This window comes from Aptenodytes forsteri, unplaced genomic scaffold (assembly GCF_000699145.1).
Source record: "Aptenodytes forsteri isolate BGI_AS27 unplaced genomic scaffold, ASM69914v1 Scaffold10, whole genome shotgun sequence".
NCBI classification, from domain to species: Eukaryota; Metazoa; Chordata; class Aves; order Sphenisciformes; family Spheniscidae; genus Aptenodytes; species Aptenodytes forsteri.
The window spans coordinates 2,775,493-2,795,345 of NW_008794117.1; the positions used below are offsets into that span (position 1 = coordinate 2,775,493).

General features: G+C 38.7%; 1 protein-coding gene across 4 annotated transcripts in view; it reads left to right on the top strand.

Moving 5' to 3' along the window:
- Positions 1–19,853, top strand: part of RGS7 (regulator of G-protein signaling 7) — a 274,534-nt gene that overhangs the window by 233,498 nt on the left and 21,183 nt on the right. For 2 of the 4 annotated variants that reach the window (XM_009276221.2, XM_009276231.1), the window contains 3 exons: positions 4,291–4,477; positions 7,829–7,918; positions 10,039–10,113. In XM_009276221.2, coding sequence (XP_009274496.1) covers positions 4,291–4,477; positions 7,829–7,918; positions 10,039–10,113 — 352 coding nt within the window. Of the gene's footprint in view, positions 1–4,290; positions 4,478–7,828; positions 7,919–9,182; positions 9,237–10,038; positions 10,114–19,853 lie in introns of those variants that run through there. The other 2 variants (XM_009276213.2, XM_009276206.1) reach the window with 2 other exon arrangements.

The window sequence follows — 19,853 nt, forward strand, 5'->3', positions numbered from 1 at the left end:
TTTTTATTTTTATTTTTATTTTTATTTTTATTTCTGATACAGAAATTTTGAACTCATCCATGTAAGTTGTTGTAGAAATGTTCTGTACTGGAGATAGAGGCTTCAATTATGTCCTGTAGAAAAAATAAATAAAACCCCACATATACACTGCTAAAAATTTGCCGTGTTGCCTATAAACTGTTTCAGTCATAGTGCTTAATTTTATGTTTAACTTACTTCAGTGGTTCTGGTTATTCTTTTAATAACACTGTGACAGTGCTTTTACTAGAGAAGAGGGAGCAAGGTGCAAGAGGTTAAGTTTTCTTTTTAATCCAGCCTGTTTCGCTTTCACTTTTTTGCTCTTTATTACTGATCACCACTTGTGATGACTTTAAATGCAAGACATTTCTGTCTTCACTGATGGTGGAGGAGGGAGTTCTGCATGTTACAAAGTATGAAGATTGATTAACTGTCCTTGATGTCTGTCCTGCAAGTCTGAACAGAAGTGTTGGTAATGACGGTTTCCCACACAGTATGGGCAGTGATAATGTTTATCCTTCACACTGTTAATTATGAGACCCTGTTTTGGGTGCTGATAACTTGACCAAAATTTAATCCTCAAGGCTGAAATTGCCTGTGCTTTATTTCTCATTCAGACTCAAGTTAAACTCCAGGTCCCAGCAATGTTGCCATTTCTGCAGATTGGGTGAGAAGGAATTAGTTGCAAGATTTAATGGTTTCCTCTGTCTTTTTCTTGAGGACCTTCAGCAATACTATGTCTTGAAGTTTGAAGTTGTACTTGGCAAGAAGGTGGACTCTAGGAATCAGAGAGTAGTCTCTCCTGCCCCTAGAAAAATGTTAGCTGATTTTCTCCATAGAGTTTGTTAAGGTTTTTGTTTGCTTTTGCTGACAATGCTGAAAGGTCTGTCCTCTGACCTGTTGTGTCATATGCACTGGGTGCAAAGCCCACGTAATTCCCACTTCACTGTCTCCACACTCTGCCTAAACCTCGCACATTTTGTGGAGAATCACTGCAGCCTTTCTCTCACTCTGTGTTCCTATGTGCTAAATTTAACTGATTAGCTTGATCTGGGATCTGCTGATGGCTGCATCTGACATTTAGGTCAGTTAATGGGACAGAAGCCGTGTTGCAGCTGTGCTATTTTTCTGGCAAGGCCACCCTTACTTTGAAAGTAATCCAGCTGGAGGACATAATCCCCAGATGTCTTCCAGCACGTGTCTTATCATGTCATGTGGCTGGATGTATGATGATCATATGCTATACACTCTCACTCAGCTATTCGTCTGGTGTGTGACCCAGCATGTGGTAGCCCAAATGCTGGGACAGAAGACAGCAGCGAGGTTTACACCCAGCTACTCAGGTCTCTGCTCAAACGCACTGAGCATCTTCTAGAGAGGGTCTCCATGGCAAAAGCAAACCTCCACCAACAGGAGATACAGAGTTTCATCCAAGGGCAGAGAGACTGAGCTCTAGTTCCTTCCACTAAGTAGCACTGAGTCGGTGTATATTATTGTCCAGAAAATGCAGTTCGGTTCCCCCTCTGCCCTCTCCTGCCCTCACACGTTTTTACTGTTGCACACTGCGTGCTGTTGGCTACAGGAGTCTTCTCTTGTTCTGGTCATAGCTCATGAGGTAGAGAGCTGAAAAAGGGGACAGGAGCTCTTTTGATTTGAGGCCCTGTGCTGAGGTCTTGCAGACTCCATTTCAACTTCGTCTGTGCTAGTGGTTGCCATGGGATATTTGGAAAAGTTATTTTTGAAAAAACAAGAGGCATTTTTGGCATTTCCTAACTTTGCATATTTGACTTTAACTCTCTGTGGGAGGAGGGCAGGCGTTTTTTCTTGAAAGATCAGTAAGTAGATTAAAATGTTAAAATATGTGTTGGCTGTGAAGTAAGCACCCTAGACATAACATACTGCAGAAATCAGCATTTTCTTCCCGCTTTTACAGATGTTTCTATATTTAGAACCTCACATTTTCAATAGGGTTTTGAATGCTAATGTTAGAAGGGTAAAATAAAATTAATCTATCAAAGAGCTGGTGTTCAGCCTGTAAGGATGTGTCTATACAACCTGCCTATTCTATGCTGGAAGCTGAATGTTTCCTCAAAGAAGTTAAATTTATCTTCCATCTATTTCCCCATAATTGAGTATAACCTACTATATGGAAACAGTTTACTTGCAAAAGAAAATAGCATTCTAAGGCATGTTTGTGGTCCAGAAGTATTGGCAGTGATATAATGGAACAAAAAAGAATGTGACAGCTTTCAGCTAGATCCTCAGGAGGTCTGCAGGGTGATAGAAAATGTGTGTTTACAAAGAACATCCTTCCTTTCCATTTTTCTATTCCTTACCTGACTTCGATACACATGAGTAATCAGTCAGTCCCAGAAGATGCATTTGAAGGGGTTAGCACTGCAGGATATACACTTTTAAATGCAAATATCGAAAGCAGCTTAAGGAAACCAAAGTAGGTTGCCCAAATTTGAAGGAGTGAACTGAATTAGAGTTCGTGAGCTGTGCAGTTTTTAAACTTGAGTTATGAGGCTATTCTTACTGCATTGCATCAGATTCTCAGGATACGTCCCCAGGCTCTGTGCAGATCTATGTTCAATTCACACTGCAGTTCATAGAGATAAGTGATGCTACCCAGAATTTTTGAAACTGAAGTTCTGTTGGCACAGAATCCCTTTGTGACCTTGGAGAAACCACTGTACATTATTACATTATTAATACATTTGCAAAACTGGGACAATATTACTTCCCTGTCTCTTGGAGAATCTTAAGGCATCAATAGACAGGAAGATTGTGCTTAGATACCACAGAAATTGAAGGGTGTAGAAATACCTAAAATAGCCACCTCAGTAGAGTGAAGCTGACCATAATGGCTTGTGAACAATGAGCAGGAGCTCCTTCCATCTGTGCTACAAAGGAGTTTTGAAACAGGACTATGAAGCACTAATTGCTTCCTGGAAGGTAAATCATCTCAAGTGAAGAATGTCTTATAGGAGCAATACTGTAAGGTTTTCTTTACTATGCCTTACTATCCTCTCTTAAGAGTTGTTGCAATAACTATATTAGAATTTGGATTGAGGGTGGTATCATTTTGCTTTCTTGGGGGGTCCAAGTACAGTTCCACTGTTCCTCTCCCCTGTCCCATCCCTGTTTAACTAAGCTAAGAGAGCTCAGTTTGATCTCACAGTGTAAGCAGGGTGGAACCACATTTTAAAGGTGCACCCAAATTATTTGTCAGCCTTGTAAAATCCAACTTATTTCACAGTTAACTCACTTCAAGGTTCAGCTTATCTGTTTCATAGGATCGGCTGTGTCAAAACAATAATGAAAAGTTGTGATGGTATATATTGCATATTTAACAAAATCAAACTTTAGTTGAGCTCTCGAGGTGGGGGAGGGGGGAACTAAGTGGTCTGCACCATGTCTAAGCATGGGATCCTAGCTGAATTTAGAATTATTTTGTGCAGTGAGAGAGTCTGAACACCCGTAGAAGAAATAATGATAAAACAATCATAATAGCAAATGAAAAGTGATTATCAAAGCTTATGGCTAGCTAGCTGTGATCACAAAGTGCTCAAGACCTTTTTAGTGATCCCGCCCCAGACTGAGTGAGAAGGATACAGTGAACTGGCCTGCACTGTATGTGGCTGCCTGATGTTGGTTTGCTCAGCAGCGGAAAAGAAGAGAGAATGGGTACTTCCATTCAGCATTTTAGTAAAAATACGCATAGAAATGCAATGCTGAAGAAAGAAATTAAATTATAGCGAGCAAAACAAATGCTTTTTCCAGTTTATACATGATTTGTGGAGTAACAGTAACAAAATTACAGTTACACAGTTTATAGTTTAGCAGGACCCAGAGAGATTCATGTAGATAGCAAGAACATAAGTTCTTCTTAGCTTTTGAAGGAATGTCAAAAATCAATAGGTTTATAAGCAATATAAGCCCTTGTGGTTCAGGTGAAATGAAATCTCAGTTTAATTCCAGTTAAATGGAAACCTTCCCGTAAGCAAGTTATCCATACATAAGTAATGAAGGATTTCCCACCCGTCTCATGAAGGGACTTGTAATAATTGCTTCTTAAGGTGGATTGATTGCCTGAGACAGTATACAAGAATGCTGATCCCAACATAAAATCACAGATTTTTCTTATTTTAGCATGTTTTAGATGAAATTTTCAGTTACTTCATTTTTTTAAAAAGCAAAGAATGGTGTGAGCACTTCATTAATGATTATACTGAACTGGAAGTCAAGATGCTATGTTGTGTACCACAGGTTCTGGTTAGCAGTAGAAGACCTGAAGAAGAGGCCTATCCGTGAAGTTCCTGCTCGCGTCCAAGAAATCTGGCAAGAATTTCTTGCTCCAGGTGCAGCCAGCGCTATCAATCTAGATTCAAAAAGTTATGACAAAACCACGCAGAATGTAAAGGACCCTGGAAGATACACATTTGAAGATGCTCAGGTCAGTTTGCAATCCTGTTTAGGGACATTTGAAATAGAATATTGGCTAGTGAAATCCATATACATAAAATAAGACATATTTGGGAATTAAATGGTAATGCTCTGTTTCCTAAAATGCCATTTTGGCAATGCAAATGGGTAGCATTCATTCTTTCATGAGGCCTGTGAATCACTAAAGCTCTTCATGAAACTTCTGTGCCTGGTATAGAGCCTTCAAGTGGGCTTCAATTAGAGCAAAGCATATAGTGCAGTGAAAATTATATTTTCATCTTCCTGTTTTCTTAATTTTCCTATTCAGTTACATTAAGAGAAAAGCTTCCCACACACACACATTGATTTCTAGTTCTCAGGATCTGTCTCTGAAAGACTTCCCTTGATACAGGCTCAATGTCTGTTCTCTCAATGCATGTCCAAAAGTGTTGTTATCATTTATAGGAGTTATAGGTTCCCCTCATGAAAAGAATATGACCCATGTGAGAAATAACATTTTGTAACAGCTTGTGCAGAAGTATCATATTTCACGGATGTTGTATATTCTATACCTTATTAAACTACTATCTACAGAACATTGGGCAAAGATTTGTACTTCAAGAACCAGTATTACAGCTGTAAAGAACAGTCTGTAAATGTCTTATCTGGCTTTTGGGGGTCTGATTTAGTCACGATTTGAATACCATCATCAAAAGATACTTTTGACCAGAGCTAGATTTGTGAAAACACTTATATTTTTGAGATTGGAAGTAAAAGTTAAAAAAACCAAAACGGTAAAATACAAATCTCAGTTTTCCTCAGAAGGAAAAACAAGTACTTCTGTATTAAATGCGACACTTCATGTGACTTATAACTTAATATTTCATCTTTGCAGAATTCTGAGAAAAGCAATAGAAAATAATTGAATACACAGTAAAAGTAGTGGAACCGGTACCAGCCTCCCTTTTTCATCAGCAGCCCAGTGATGAAAATTAATTATTAATGCAAAGTGAAATGGTGTCAAAAGGAGAGATTGAGATCACATCCCTGCAGAATTTCCTACAGCTTGATTATTAGGTCATCATCTTGGGAGTCAGGAGATGCTGCTGCAAGTCCCACAAAGGAGAGAAGGGAATTGAATCGGGGCTTTCTACTTTTTGGGAACGTACCTCTGCCCTAAAAAGGAGGGGGACTAACTCTACCGCCTTTTCATTTTGCTGTTATGAGAATAGCAACCTATGATGCAACAATAAAATTTTCATTAGGCGCTATATCATACCCACTGTTTTGAAGTACTCTGCATTAAGCTAAACACACAGTTTTTGCTTGCATCTGCTGACCCCCTGGAGATTTAGGAATGCAGTGTATAGCAAAGGCATAAATTACACAAATAAACAAATCTAGCAAGATTAAAGATTTAAAAAAATTATGTCGTTGCAGTTGAGTCAGTAATTCCTTACCAGTAAGGAACTGGAATTTTAATTCCAATTAAATTCCTTACCAGTATCCAATTTTTTTAAAAAAAAATAGGTGTAAAATTTCAATATCATTTTACTTCCAGATCTCTCTTCTCTCTTTTTTTTTTCCCTTCATTTATAAAAGATGTGGAGCACTCAGTCTTTATGCAAGCAGGACTTTTCCTCCTGTCAGACCTCTGGTTATTTGATCCGGTTCAGCATACAGCTTGGACCTGTAAGCCTCCATTTCTCTGGGAAAAGGGGGCAGACTGTACCTGCCGTGTCCTGACTTGAAGCTTTTGGACCTTTACAGGGCGCCCCACCTGAAGTGGCAGGGTTTTGTCAGGAGTAGGGCTCTGCCTCTGCAACAGGCTCTTTATGGCCTGCCGGTTGGGGAAGAGACCGCTTGCAAGTCATTCTGGCAGTTGGCAGGCCATCTAATTGTGGTTAAAAATGCTTTGAAAAGCATTTCTGGACTTGAAAGATGGCACCACGGAACCCCATGTCAAATGAGAGCGATACATAAGTAAAAATAGACCGATTGTGCTAAATAACATCCAGCCTCAATTCCTGGCTAATCTGTATATTAACAGTACTAATACAGCCTAATTTATTCTTGCTTTTACAGGGTTGTTTTTTGCACAGAAATAACATTTTAATGCCCATCACCATTGATATGCATAACAGGAGGAGAGTCCTTTCTGTTCTCTGTTGACTGCATTGGCTGCTTTTGTAGAAACTGAGTGGAATAAGAACTCCCCAAATGAACCAACCTAAGTTCTGAATATACACTAGAATTTCTCTGCTTAGTGCAAGAAATACAATGAAAGGCACTTAGAATCATTCTCTAGAGTTTCTAATAAAACAAAAATTAAAAATCAGCTTTAATTTTACCTTGCCATAATTTTCAAGCAAGGTGGGTTTTTTTTTCTATTCACTAATTTTATGCAGCACCAAGCTGACAAACAGTATTTACTTTACAGTTTGTTTGCTGTTTCCTGATTGCTGTGCTACAAGTTTCCTATAGTAAAAGGTGGGGTTTGAGTAAAAAATAAAACAAAAATAGCTAACACAATTCAGTGGATTTTTTAAAAGTATTTTTTGTGAGTATTTCCTATTGTGATTTCTTTTTCTACAAATCCCTTTCCTAACATTATAACTAGAACCAGAATTATAAAGTGTCCTACATCATAGATTTTCAGGTTTTCATATTTTACAGAAATGAGAATGCTCCAAAAAGAAAAGCTCTGTAAACTGCCTGTGAAATGTGTTTTCTGGATAAGGGTTTCCAAATTTTCATATGCCTCTGAAGAATAAATATCTTGGAAATTAGATTAGCCTGGAACTATTTTTCAATTTCCATATGTATTTTTCTTTTTATATTGTCAGCTGGATAGCAGAATAAACATCTGTCAAGGGATGTTTTCAAGAGTAGCCAGGGGATATCCTTCCTAACTTAAGCACTTATTTGTAGTGCTGAATTAGAAACCTAGTACCTTTTTCCAGCCTATGAAGTCAGAAAAACATCTCCAGAAACTAATTCAGAAAATCTGATGAGGAAGGATCCACAACTCCTGATTTAGTCACTTAGCTAAACTGACTAATGTAAGGGAGGTTTGAAACTGGGCCTTGAGCTAGGACTCAGTTGTAAATTCTTAGAAAAATAATTCTGTAGTGGAAATAGGGACTATAAATTAAAGAAAGTGTGTTGTGTTCTTTATACGTAACAAATAGGTGGGATTTCTGCTTTAAGAGTAGAGAGCAACTCAGCCTTAGCTTCGGAACTGCGACCTACTACTACCTGTAAGACTTCCTACACAAACCAGTGCTAGCTGGTATACATTCCACAACTAAAACATACAACTGCCTCCCATTTTACTTATGTCTTCTTTTATGGGAGTAACAGCTCCTTCTTTTCCTTTCAGGAGCACATTTACAAACTGATGAAAAGTGATTCTTATCCTCGTTTTATACGATCCAGTGCCTACCAGGAGCTGCTACAGGCCAAGAAAAAGGTATTGGTCCATCTTGCCTTTGTCTTGCCACTGTGCAAAGCGGTGGTTATGTTTGCAACAATACTCAGTCTTCTCTCCCCTGTGCCAGTGCAACTGGATATCTGGTAGGTGACCAGCTTGGCGTGTTTGGAGGGTCACATACACACAGGAGTTCAATATACATATATGTGTATATATCCTGCATGCGGGCATGTTTCAATAAGTTAACCTAGCAAAACTTATTTTTATTTTTACATCCCATATTGTACTGTTTTCTCTGTTATGAAGCACCTTAAATTGCAAAGTGCTTTACAAATACATTAAAAAAATAAAATAAAATCCCAGAAGAATAGTCTTTCATGTTTGCAAGTTTGCTTATGTAATAGTTGTTGTTCTCTTTATTCCACCTATAAAAGCTACAGAATGTGTTTAGAAACAATCATCTTATTCGTACGAATAACTTCTAATTTCAACTATAAATATAGGGGCTTCCTAATTCTGTTTCTTTCCCTATTACTACATGAATAGTTTTGAGTAGGCTAGGAATCTGACTTGAAAGACTGATCATGTCACACTTCTGCAAAAAGAGGCTCATGTCTTGGTATGTAATATTTGCTTAGAAAAATCCAGATTATGGAATGAGTTCTGAATAGACACAGCCCAGAGTATGTGGAGCAGCTCGTGCAATGCAGATTTCTATAATGATAAATAATTTTATTAGTGGGCTCTAAATAGCGATCTCCTAGAATCAGCTGGGAGCCCTGTACCTGCAAAATCAGGGCCCCCGTCGTTACCGGAACAAGGTAGTTATTAACACCGTAGCATTCTACTGTTTATAATGACAACAACCTAAAGATATATGAAAGTACTGTGTGATTTTGTTTTTTGTTCAAACATTGATTTCTGAAGATCCAATATAGAGAGAGATGTTGAAAATACCAGAAAGCTACAACTGTCCGTGTGAAGTCCTTAAGTTTGTGAATGTCAGTTCATTAACACAAGATGTGCACTTCATTATTTCTTTTTATTTTCAGTTTTTCTTTTAAATCAAACAAGTTTGATCCCCATGAAAAATGATTTTTGTCAAATACTATATCTGCTTTGCCCATCCCCTGTTTTGCACAGTCCCATTACAGCTTCATACCTGTGTTTGCTTCCTGATTTATACAAACTTTGTTTTGCAGTCCATTGTTTCATCAGTCCTTCTTTTCTACTCCATTTTTTCTTGCTTTTCTTTTTTCCCTCCTTTTTCTTTTTGTTTCTTTTTTTTTATTTTAAATTTAAGTTGGAAAACACTCTGGATCGTCGAACATCTTTTGAGAAATTCACACGCAATGTGGTAAGTTTGTTGCCTCGGAAGACTAGTATACCTGATGGGACATCCTTCTCCCCTCCCCCTCTCCGATCCCTGCTTTCCCTTTTTGCTTCTCTAACCTGACAGTTAAAAGTGTATTTATCGCCGTTTGTGAATTTTCCTAGGAATGACAGCTTTATAACGTGCTTTCATTACAACGCCTCCTCCCTAGTCCCTTTCCCACTGACCTCAATAGTCACACACAGAGGAACGGACCTTTGGGAGCCATGCTTTTTGCATTAGGAAGCATGAAATTCTTCACTTTTTTCTTTTTTTTTTAATTGTAGTAAAGAATCTGTGAAAATCTACTTGATGTTGTTCCTTTTTCTGGTGCCTCCCAAAATACTAAGTCTGACACAGTTTGAATACATTGGATTTCCTTCCTGTCTCCTTTTTATTTTACTAAAAAAGAGTTTATCCCATTTTTTTTTAATTGGGCACAGGGAAAAATAAACAGTAATAGTTTCCCATCTTCCTTAACGTCTAGCACAGCTTCTTCAGGACCAAAGAATTCATGCTGATGATGTGCAAAGGTTTGATTGGGATTTCTTTTTGCTAATGGACTACAAGAACTGATTTTTTTTTTCATATATAATTTTCAAAAGATATTTCATGAAGGTAAAAACATGAAGGCTGGTAAATTTGCTGTGGGCATTCTCTTGCCACCTGCCAAAAGATCCACTGATTTCCTGATATATGGGATTCTTTTTACTTATCCAGTTTCTTTGGATTTTTTTTAACATTGTGAAAGTTCAAACTAAAGCATTCAACGCATTTATTTTTGTAGGGCAGAAACATCCCTATTTTCCCATGCCATAAAAACTGTACACCAACACTGAGGGCGAGCACTAACCTGTTATGAAAAGAGGTAGAAAGATCTTGGATTATACTCAAGTTTGTCTGCATTGTCTGTTGAATTGTGCAGGTGACGCTGCTGTGTGTGCGTGTGCGTCCGTGGCTTTTTCTGTGACCTGGTTACTGGAGCTGTGTGCATTGAAATGAAAAATATGAGAGCTTTCAGCAAAGACCATGGTTTTTGTTTTTTAGTTTCTAGGGAAGGAGAAGCAGTTCTCAGAAACTGCCTCCTGTATAATGAGGCTCAAGAGTATTTCCTCAAGTATTTAAATATATATATATATACTTTCTAGTAATCAAAAAAAGAAACAAATGCAGTGAAAGAACAAACTTTTGTGAGGTTGTGGGAATATCTCACATGTTAAAACAAAACTGTAATTCTTTAACTACTTTCTTATAGGTAAAGGCTTCCTGTAATATGCTTTGAATCCACTGTAATCAGGAAGAAATTTGGATTCAATGGGACAAAGTCAGTAAAGGACACTAAAAAGTAAACAAACAGCCACAAAGGAAACAATAAACATCTGTCAAGGGATGTTTTCAAGAGTAGCCAGGGGATATCCTTCCTAACTTAAGCACTTATTTGTAGTGCTGAATTAGAAACCTAGTACCTTTTTCCAGCCTATGAAGTCAGAAAAACATCTCCAGAAACTAATTCAGAAAATCTGATGAGGAAGGATCCACAACTCCTGATTTAGTCACTTAGCTAAACTGACTAATGTAAGGGAGGTTTGAAACTGGGCCTTGAGCTAGGACTCAGTTGTAAATTCTTAGAAAAATAATTCTGTAGTGGAAATAGGGACTATAAATTAAAGAAAGTGTGTTGTGTTCTTTATACGTAACAAATAGGTGGGATTTCTGCTTTAAGAGTAGAGAGCAACTCAGCCTTAGCTTCGGAACTGCGACCTACTACTACCTGTAAGACTTCCTACACAAACCAGTGCTAGCTGGTATACATTCCACAACTAAAACATACAACTGCCTCCCATTTTACTTATGTCTTCTTTTATGGGAGTAACAGCTCCTTCTTTTCCTTTCAGGAGCACATTTACAAACTGATGAAAAGTGATTCTTATCCTCGTTTTATACGATCCAGTGCCTACCAGGAGCTGCTACAGGCCAAGAAAAAGGTATTGGTCCATCTTGCCTTTGTCTTGCCACTGTGCAAAGCGGTGGTTATGTTTGCAACAATACTCAGTCTTCTCTCCCCTGTGCCAGTGCAACTGGATATCTGGTAGGTGACCAGCTTGGCGTGTTTGGAGGGTCACATACACACAGGAGTTCAATATACATATATGTGTATATATCCTGCATGCGGGCATGTTTCAATAAGTTAACCTAGCAAAACTTATTTTTATTTTTACATCCCATATTGTACTGTTTTCTCTGTTATGAAGCACCTTAAATTGCAAAGTGCTTTACAAATACATTAAAAAAATAAAATAAAATCCCAGAAGAATAGTCTTTCATGTTTGCAAGTTTGCTTATGTAATAGTTGTTGTTCTCTTTATTCCACCTATAAAAGCTACAGAATGTGTTTAGAAACAATCATCTTATTCGTACGAATAACTTCTAATTTCAACTATAAATATAGGGGCTTCCTAATTCTGTTTCTTTCCCTATTACTACATGAATAGTTTTGAGTAGGCTAGGAATCTGACTTGAAAGACTGATCATGTCACACTTCTGCAAAAAGAGGCTCATGTCTTGGTATGTAATATTTGCTTAGAAAAATCCAGATTATGGAATGAGTTCTGAATAGACACAGCCCAGAGTATGTGGAGCAGCTCGTGCAATGCAGATTTCTATAATGATAAATAATTTTATTAGTGGGCTCTAAATAGCGATCTCCTAGAATCAGCTGGGAGCCCTGTACCTGCAAAATCAGGGCCCCCGTCGTTACCGGAACAAGGTAGTTATTAACACCGTAGCATTCTACTGTTTATAATGACAACAACCTAAAGATATATGAAAGTACTGTGTGATTTTGTTTTTTGTTCAAACATTGATTTCTGAAGATCCAATATAGAGAGAGATGTTGAAAATACCAGAAAGCTACAACTGTCCGTGTGAAGTCCTTAAGTTTGTGAATGTCAGTTCATTAACACAAGATGTGCACTTCATTATTTCTTTTTATTTTCAGTTTTTCTTTTAAATCAAACAAGTTTGATCCCCATGAAAAATGATTTTTGTCAAATACTATATCTGCTTTGCCCATCCCCTGTTTTGCACAGTCCCATTACAGCTTCATACCTGTGTTTGCTTCCTGATTTATACAAACTTTGTTTTGCAGTCCATTGTTTCATCAGTCCTTCTTTTCTACTCCATTTTTTCTTGCTTTTCTTTTTTCCCTCCTTTTTCTTTTTGTTTCTTTTTTTTTATTTTAAATTTAAGTTGGAAAACACTCTGGATCGTCGAACATCTTTTGAGAAATTCACACGCAATGTGGCAGTCCTTCTTCTACTCCATTTTTTCTTGCTTTTCTTTTTTCCCTCCTTTTTCTTTTTGTTTCTTTTTTTTTATTTTAAATTTAAGTTGGAAAACACTCTGGATCGTCGAACATCTTTTGAGAAATTCACACGCAATGTGGTAAGTTTGTTGCCTCGGAAGACTAGTATACCTGATGGGACATCCTTCTCCCCTCCCCCTCTCCGATCCCTGCTTTCCCTTTTTGCTTCTCTAACCTGACAGTTAAAAGTGTATTTATCGCCGTTTGTGAATTTTCCTAGGAATGACAGCTTTATAACGTGCTTTCATTACAACGCCTCCTCCCTAGTCCCTTTCCCACTGACCTCAATAGTCACACACAGAGGAACGGACCTTTGGGAGCCATGCTTTTTGCATTAGGAAGCATGAAATTCTTCACTTTTTTCTTTTTTTTTTAATTGTAGTAAAGAATCTGTGAAAATCTACTTGATGTTGTTCCTTTTTCTGGTGCCTCCCAAAATACTAAGTCTGACACAGTTTGAATACATTGGATTTCCTTCCTGTCTCCTTTTTATTTTACTAAAAAAGAGTTTATCCCATTTTTTTTTAATTGGGCACAGGGAAAAATAAACAGTAATAGTTTCCCATCTTCCTTAACGTCTAGCACAGCTTCTTCAGGACCAAAGAATTCATGCTGATGATGTGCAAAGGTTTGATTGGGATTTCTTTTTGCTAATGGACTACAAGAACTGATTTTTTTTTTCATATATAATTTTCAAAAGATATTTCATGAAGGTAAAAACATGAAGGCTGGTAAATTTGCTGTGGGCATTCTCTTGCCACCTGCCAAAAGATCCACTGATTTCCTGATATATGGGATTCTTTTTACTTATCCAGTTTCTTTGGATTTTTTTTAACATTGTGAAAGTTCAAACTAAAGCATTCAACGCATTTATTTTTGTAGGGCAGAAACATCCCTATTTTCCCATGCCATAAAAACTGTACACCAACACTGAGGGCGAGCACTAACCTGTTATGAAAAGAGGTAGAAAGATCTTGGATTATACTCAAGTTTGTCTGCATTGTCTGTTGAATTGTGCAGGTGACGCTGCTGTGTGTGCGTGTGCGTCCGTGGCTTTTTCTGTGACCTGGTTACTGGAGCTGTGTGCATTGAAATGAAAAATATGAGAGCTTTCAGCAAAGACCATGGTTTTTGTTTTTTAGTTTCTAGGGAAGGAGAAGCAGTTCTCAGAAACTGCCTCCTGTATAATGAGGCTCAAGAGTATTTCCTCAAGTATTTAAATATATATATATATACTTTCTAGTAATCAAAAAAAGAAACAAATGCAGTGAAAGAACAAACTTTTGTGAGGTTGTGGGAATATCTCACATGTTAAAACAAAACTGTAATTCTTTAACTACTTTCTTATAGGTAAAGGCTTCCTGTAATATGCTTTGAATCCACTGTAATCAGGAAGAAATTTGGATTCAATGGGACAAAGTCAGTAAAGGACACTAAAAAGTAAACAAACAGCCACAAAGGAAACTATCCCAATGTTTGAAACAAAAACCCCTATATTTTGCATGGTGGTGTTGCCATAGCATGTTGCAGTGTGATTTGTGTGTTGTCTAAGCAGGTTGATCTATAAAACAACATTTGACATGATAACATTTTACACGATAATCACACGATAATTCCATAGGAAGTTCCATATTAATAAAAGAGCCTATGTTAATAAAAGAGACTGTAGAGAGTAGGTAGTACATCTGGGACCTCTGAGAGCCAGGCTTTTTCCCAGTCACTGCCTGGCAAGCTGCAATAACTACGTTTATTCATGGGAGTTTAAACAGCCCACAGATCAGGAATTGGTTGTGGTCAAGAGTATGTAAATGGGTGGCTATAAGAAGAGAAATAGCAAGCTGCAGACAGATGTGAGGAGAATATAGCACAAAAAGGGAAAAAGTAAAGACAGACTGGGAGGCACTAAGATGACTCTCCGATAATCCCTCTCAGAGCAGCGTTACTGATAAACCAGCAGTTCTGTGCACAAACACTGGAGCATTACGCCCTGCGGGTGTGCCCGATTTTCATTGTGCTAATCTCAGGGCAAAAGTACCAAAATAGCAGGATGCCAGAGATGCAAGGCAGGCCCAATAAACCAGCTGTGAGCTAGAAATAGGAATGAGGATTTCTGGATGTGAAGCGTTAGTAGAAGAGGGCAATTCTTTTTCATGGAGCAAGCTATGAAATGAAAACTGTGGTTTTGCTTTTCCTCAAACTACTACCTGTGAATCCGGGTGGAGTCTGTCAAGTCGGGTCAGGTATGAAAGTAAAACATGTCACTGCTAGATCTATATTCTCTATTAGATCGGAAGTTCTGAGGCTTGCAACTTAATCCAGGATGTCAGGATGCTCAAGCGCAACCCTTTTCTCCAAGATGACTGAATTCACATCACCCACTGCCCCAGGACCCCTTGCCACCAGGCATCCTTGTCCTCCCGTTCTTGTTCTTGCTTATGATGACTTTATAATATTTATCTACCTTGGTACAGTGGTTCCAACCAGCAGGGATGAGGGAAGCGTTTCTTAGAATATCCTACGGTGTACTGATTAACTTGTTCAACTGTGAAGTGAGGGACTGTGGTATAGATCTGTTCTTCTAATTAATACAGAAAATAGGTGTGAAACAGGTCTTCTACAACCTGGATAAATGCTGTCATCTCTGAATGATTTAGTAAGATGAAAATTACAGTTTTTCTTCTCCTCTGATGGTTTCGAAAATTTAGACTAATTTTCACTGGGTTTTTTCTCACTTATATCAAAGTGGGTTTGTATTGAACTAAATTAGACCTCAGTTTTTTCCATTTGAAGTGTTTAAAAAAAACCCAGTAACCTTGGTTGTGTCTGGGGACTGAACCTGAGAAGATGACCTTGTAATTCATAACCTGATTTGTTAAGACGGAAACTATAAGAGGCTCCTGATCAGTGATGCTTGAAAGTGGGTTATACTTGCTACAGAAAGCATTTGTTAAACTAGAAAGTTTAGAAACTTTGTAAGGACGATCCCTCTGTACTATTCCTTGAATTAAGTGGAAATAGCCTCATATAATGGGGTTGTTTTTCTAGTCTGATACGGAAAAAATAAAAGTGGAGCTACATCCACAAAAAAACCCTAGACTCAGCTCTGCATTTCTTTGACATTGGAGAGTTTTCTTTCCAGAAAACTTTCAATAAGTTGGTGCACTTTATGAAAGCCCTAAATGCTCAGCTTAAAAACATTGACTACATAGCTTGCTCTGTAGATTTTATAGTGCAAAATTGCTAATGCGTTTGGCAGTCCACAACAGACAATATGAATAGTGTTAAACAGGTCTGCATTCATGTACAATATAGATGAAGTAATAGCAAACTGGCATTTGCTATATGTAATATTTATTACCGAATGCTTTAGAGTTTGCCTCTGAGTAGTAAGCACAGCTATTCTTGGTTTGCCTCACTTATTCACACTCCCGGTTATTGTGTGAAAATATAGAGTACATACTCTTCAGCACTACTGGAATGATGCCATTGGATAAGTGCATTGCCTTGGAGTAACACCGGCAGCCACAAGTGTCACAGCTCTGACTCGGAGGCAGGGGGAGCGGTGACAGTGTGCTCTGTGCTCCCCCCGGGCCAGCTCAGCCCCTCAGGCTTCTCTTTGGGAATAATTAAGGTCCAGTCACCTGCAGCTCCCCAAGGAAGTGAGTAGGGAAGCTAAAGGCGTAAGTCAGGGAGCAGGAGAATCTCCTTGCTTGCTACAGTAGTAGAGAGAGGGAAATCATCTGTTTCTGTGGCATTTAAAAACTGAAATTTTTTTGAGAAATTTACATGGGGAAAAAAAATCCCTATTTAAAAAAAAAAACAATTAAAAAATCAGGAAACTTCCTCTACCTCAAGTACTAACATCTATGTTACAGAGAAAAAAAACAGGTGAATATGCACTGATAATGTTGATGCGAACAAAGAGGTCCTTTAAGGAAAACTTTTGTCTTTAATTTCTCATGTGCATGCAGGATTTGTGACAGTGGCAGACTGGTAGTCTGAGTAAGACACCTTTGTGAACACTAGCCTGGTGCTTAGCTATGATCACCAGTCCGGAAGCCTGAAACAAAGGGATCTCATTTACAGGGGCGTGGGCTAATTTCATTTCCACCCCATGCAAATTTTCTTGTCCCACCAGGAACCAAGTTAGCAGGGCAAGAAGGTGCAGTCTCCCTCCTCAGAGCTGCCTCAGGGGAGACGCTCCATCATCACGTGTTGGAGTCATGGCTTCAGACACCAGCGTCAGTGTTAGAGTTTTGTCCGTTGCTGCCCAATTATAGAGAAGGCAAAAAAATGTGCTTGTTGCGAGTTTGTGATGTTTTATGGAAATACAGCCAGTACAAAACAGGCCAAACTCAGTTCTTATATTAAACTAGAGAGCCATCAGATGATAATTATCTTTACTCATAACCTCACAAACAAGACCCCATTTAATAACTCTGAGTTTAAAACCATTATATCTTACATTACCCATACCCTTTCCAGCTGTCTTCTCCCACTTAGCTGGAAGAACTTGCTGACCAGTGTCCTTTGATATTTTCTCCCTTCAAACCAGTAACATTAGACCATGTCATGCATGAGATGTGAAATGTGAAGGGCATTGAACACAGCACATTTTCACAGAGGCTCAGTCCAATGTCAGTTAACATGACATAGCAAATTATGGTCTAGAGATGGAAATTAAAACTCGTAAAAATAGCTTCCTCAGTTCTTATCAGTGGGGGATAGACTTTCTAGATGCTTAAACCAGTGTAATCTCTCGTCATGTTAAAATCTGTCCCTTTATTGAGAAACAAGGCAGATAATATATCAATTTCATCTGTTAATCAAGGAACTTTTCTATATGAACAGGTAAAACTTACGTACACGAGGTCCTACTGTGCTAGACCAAAAGTCCCTCTAGCCCTGAAATCTATCCAAGGGCTATATTTTTCTCGAGCATAGCATTGTGAATGAGCTTCAATGCAGTATCAGCTGTAGGATCTCATGTTCAATGTACGGTCATGGAAAAAATCCTACTTAGACTTTTGAATTTACTTACAGGTTATTCCTAAAATTTAAACCAAAAAAATAGCTAGTCAGAATAAAAGTCACAAAGCTTTTTATTTGACAAATACAAAACAATAATAAAAATAATAAGTATTTGTAGAAATGAAGGCTTTTTCTGTTTTAGGAAAGAGATGGCTTATCGATGTTTGACTAAAAAGAACTGATGAAATAATTGAAATTTTTAGTTTGGACTAATAATTAGTCCAAAAATCTAGTTTTAGGGTTTTGATAGGAATGATGCCCAGGCTAATGAGGAAAATCCAAAAGAGCATCTGTAGGACACGCCAGTGAGGACTGGCCTCCTTGTCCGGTTCTACAGTGACTGGAGCTAAGCTGCTGTGCTCTGTGCTGGAAGAGAAGAGCTGAGGAGTAGCACTTGCACAGCCAGGTTCATGTAAGTGAGGAGCCAGCGCATACTGTTCAGGTATCAGGCCAGTGTCTGCCATTTCCCAGCTGACAAACATTTACCTGAGTCTTAAGCTGTTTGTGGGAATGAGAACTGCAGAGAGGTGTAGAAACCTGAGGTGTCAGGCCTAGGACAAACATACTAAAAATATTTGTCTAGTGCATTGGTGCCTTGGAAAATCTTACGTGTTACCCCATACTTCAGATGGTTATTCAAGTTCCAGTCCCCCATCTGCAAGAGTTTGTAGGTTAATCACAAATGAGAGCAGCTCATCAGTAAATGTAAAGATTAGCGTGAAAGGAGAAAGAAATCGGGAGTGTCACCTGGTTTGGAATGAGCCAAAATAGGAACACAGTTGCTCAGCCACTGCCTCCCATCTATGGACCACTCCAGGAAATGGTACGGCCCTAATGAGAAATGAACAGAGGACTGCAAATCCCCACGATGGGCAGAAGGATTTTCCTGCACATGCAATCACTTAGCGCTGCAGCTGTGCTGACAACTCGTGCCCCAAATTCAGTAAATGCTAACCTCCTCCCCTTCCTCACGTCTGAAAGAGAAAAACACCTTGCACAGGTGGCTGAGAGCGGCGTCCCGTGCTGCTGTGGAAATCGAAGCAGAATCCTGACCCCCTGAGCGGTGCTAAAGCAATTCCCCTGTGCTAGAGGAGCAAGTGCTGCCTAATCTTGGAAAGGGACTTACTGTTTCTGCTCCTGTGCCTCTCCAGATGTGTTTCTGTCAGGGGCTGTTTATATACCGGCTCTGTGTGTCACTTGGGAGCTTTCCCCGCCGATGCCCACCGAGCTGCCGGCGTGCTGCAGGTGTGTCGCACGTGAGCAGATGGGGAACAGTGAGGGCGAGGAGGGTCGATTCTTGCTCTGCATCTCATTTTGCTCACAGTGGGTTTCACACTGTTTCTCTGTTGCCCGGTCAGATGTGTGCAGTTCTCATTTCTAGTTCTACCAGTATCGGTCCTGGGGAGTAGCATCTGCGCAGGCAATAAAGAAACATGAAAAAGGAGCCATTGACGTTGCTTAGCAGAAAGGAAGAGAATTAATCTTCTAAAAGGAAAAGACCTGATCTTCCTCTACCATACATTTCAGGTCCAGCCCCTATATAAATTTCATATTGATTTCTTATAAGCCACATATGTACTGAGGTTGTTCCTGACTTGTTTGCTGGATTATTTGAGGTGTTAGTGTCATGCTGCATAAATAGGTCAGTCAGCACATTTGTATTTAGCAGCTGATGCATCTGCACATGGTTTTGTAATTTTCGCCCTAAATCCTCTAAAAGTACAGTTGGAAGGACAACTCTATGTTAAACAGTTAATGCACTAAGGAAGGGACTGAACACTGAGGCCAATTGATTTCATATTCTTAGATGTACTTGTTCACTCCAAATGCTGTGCTGCCTCCTCATACTCCGACTCCCTTGTCAGGGGATGTGCATGGGGTTTCATTTTGGCTTGTGTATTATTAATAAAATTGTTAAATAGTTTCAATTCATATGTCCAAAGAGCACCAATACAGCCACAAATCCTAATCCTGTTTAGAATTTGGCCGTATACTTCTAAATGTTGATGGCAAGAATATATTGAAAATATTAAGGATCTCCTTTTCATTCTTCAGACAAACATCTACTACTTCTTCCGAATTTTTTTCCAATTGTTCTTTAAGCTCATTAGCACAGGAAACATTTTCCTATGTGTGATGACTCATATGCTACCTCTCAAAACTGGCCTGTTAGATGTAGTTTCCCAAATCAAAATTTGGCTTATGGA